Source organism: Hydra vulgaris, chromosome 06, assembly GCF_038396675.1.
Source record: "Hydra vulgaris chromosome 06, alternate assembly HydraT2T_AEP".
NCBI lineage: Eukaryota > Metazoa > Cnidaria > Hydrozoa > Anthoathecata > Hydridae > Hydra > Hydra vulgaris.
Genome location: NC_088925.1, coordinates 24,997,501 through 25,000,000, shown reverse-complemented (window position 1 = coordinate 25,000,000; position 2,500 = coordinate 24,997,501). Strand labels below are relative to the sequence as shown.

At 21.2% G+C, this 2,500-nt stretch overlaps 1 protein-coding gene across 5 annotated transcripts in view; it reads right to left on the bottom strand.

Annotated features, from left to right (window-relative positions):
* LOC101236982 (probable voltage-dependent N-type calcium channel subunit alpha-1B) overlaps positions 1-2,500 on the bottom strand; it is a 115,669-nt gene that overhangs the window by 48,335 nt on the left and 64,834 nt on the right. For all 5 annotated transcript variants that reach the window (XM_065799677.1, XM_065799678.1, XM_065799679.1 and 2 more), the window contains one exon: positions 436-536. In XM_065799677.1, coding sequence (XP_065655749.1) covers positions 436-536 — 101 coding nt within the window. The remainder of the gene's footprint in view (positions 1-435; positions 537-2,500) is intronic.

The window sequence follows — 2,500 nt, the reverse complement described above, 5'->3', positions numbered from 1 at the left end:
TACTCTCAAACCAAAGTTCATCTGTTTTTTATATTGGAAACTGGAATTACCAAAAATTCACATCCCTACTATATATATTATATATATATATATATATATATATATATATATATATATATATATATATATATATATATATATATATATATGTATATATATATATATATATATATATATATATATATATATATATTAAAATTTTAGTTTAACATTGCATATTTAGTTTAATTAAAAACTAAACATATAATGCTAACAATATAAACTCAATTGTACAACATCAAAAATATGATTAATAGAAATATTTTTTCTTAAAACAGTCAATCAAATATATAAGTAACCTTTAATTCAAATGCAAACAAAAGTTTAATGTTTTTTAAATAATTCTAAAATAGTTAACTTTTGTTACAACTATTGACTTTGAACTGCAAAACTTACATGTACCATCCATCACCAGTTGAAGATGTGAACAGAGTAATAAAAGCAGACACTGTATCTTCAAAATTGAAAGTGTACAACACCCAATCCCGAGTCTTTTCCTAAATATATGAAAGTTTCTTAAATATATAAAACTTTTTTCCTAAATATATAAAATTGCAAACATTTGTTAAAAATAATGTAATAAAATGGTTTATATATAGATACATACATAAATACATAAATACATAAATACATATATATATATATATATATATATATATATATATATATATATATATATATATATATATATATATATATATATATATATATATATATATATATACATACATGTATATGAATATGTGAATACAGGGTGTTAGCCAGCCTGATGGCACCGCGTATAATGCAGTTTCCCAATTGGTTTAAAATTCCCAAAGGTTCTTAAGATCATGGTTAAAAAAAAAAAAATTAAATCAGTCTCAGATTTAAAGTGTTGCACTAGACTAGTAAAAAATGCAATTAGTACGCACGACAAGGAAATTAATTAAGTTAATGAATTAAGTATTAAGATAAATTTTTTAATGTGAAAAAATGTGTCGTCATTAGCAAGCAAGATTATTCATTCAAAAATTGAAAAAAAAAAAAATTTTCAACTTTTAATTGACGTCAGTTATTCTCTATTTATGATTGTTCAATATGTTTAATAAATTATTTTATTAATTTATTTTTGTTATTCAAAAACTCTTTATCTACATTCTTGCTGTTTATCTTAAAGTTACAAATAAAATTTGCATATTAATAAATATTATAACTTAAAATAAGTTATTAACGTTTTTATATTAAAAGATTTATTAATTTTGGTAAAATAAATTAGCTGGTAATGTAAACCAAAAATAACAACAACAAAAATCAAAAACTTGCAATAAAACGTATTATATATGTTATATTAGCGTAAAATATAAAAGAAGATAATTAAATAATATTATAGTATTATTAAATATTAACCAATATTTACAATAATTACAAAAATTAATTTTTTTAAAATTTACAAATACAAAATTTACGTAGATATTTAATGTATACTTGTAAATTAAAAAAAAAAAAATCAGTTTTTGTATATAAATATATTTTTTACTTAAATACCTAATTTACTGGATATTTAAATATGCTGATTAAATTTAGTTGCTGCCCTCGTGCGGCGAAAAAATCTCGATCTGCCCATTAAATGTCTTTGTTACTTACTCAGTGTAGTTAAGGCAATTTTAAAATACTATTGCGTCTGTATGGTATTTTGTTGACTACTACATATTTCCGTTAAATGATCAGGTTTGTGAATCATGAAAAGACAAAAAAAATTTAAATGATAAATTTTGCGGTATCATAAAATATAATTGTTTGAAGCGAATAAACCCAGACCGTAGATTCTCTTTTTTTTTTAAATCTTCTTAAAATCCTAATTGCTTGTCCAAATTCGAATAAGATTTTAAATAAATACGATTTTTAGGTAAAATGAACATCATGGTTTAAAAATATGATCTGTTCTGATTGTATTTTTTGTAAATAGAAATATTGTACTTTGACAACTATATAAAGCTAATATAGGTCAGAACCGATTAGAACTAGGATCTTTAGTAAATTAAGGCACTTTTAAAAAGATTTTAACTAAATTCATGTTAACGCCGATGAGCGAAAGTGATCTAAAGGCTCCAAAATGGTATTCTTTAAATTCACAATTAGGGGTAGTAAAAAGGATTAGAAAATTATATAAAAAAGAGAAAAGTTTCTTCAAATATTAAAAAATCATGAAGCGAAAAAAAATATAACATCTAAAGCTTTTGTTTGGACATAATACACTTATAAAAAAATGCTAATTTCAAATAAATAAATTCGAATGTAAATTGCCTTAACTACAACGAGTATTTAAATTAAAGTAGCATTATATTTGACGGAAAATGGCAAGCCAAGTTTTTAAATTTAAAGTTATTAAAATTTTGGAAACTTTAATTTAAATTTCAGTTAAAAGCTATCGATTTAAATAAGTTTTTTAACTTTTAAATTTATCTAATGATAAAAATTGTAA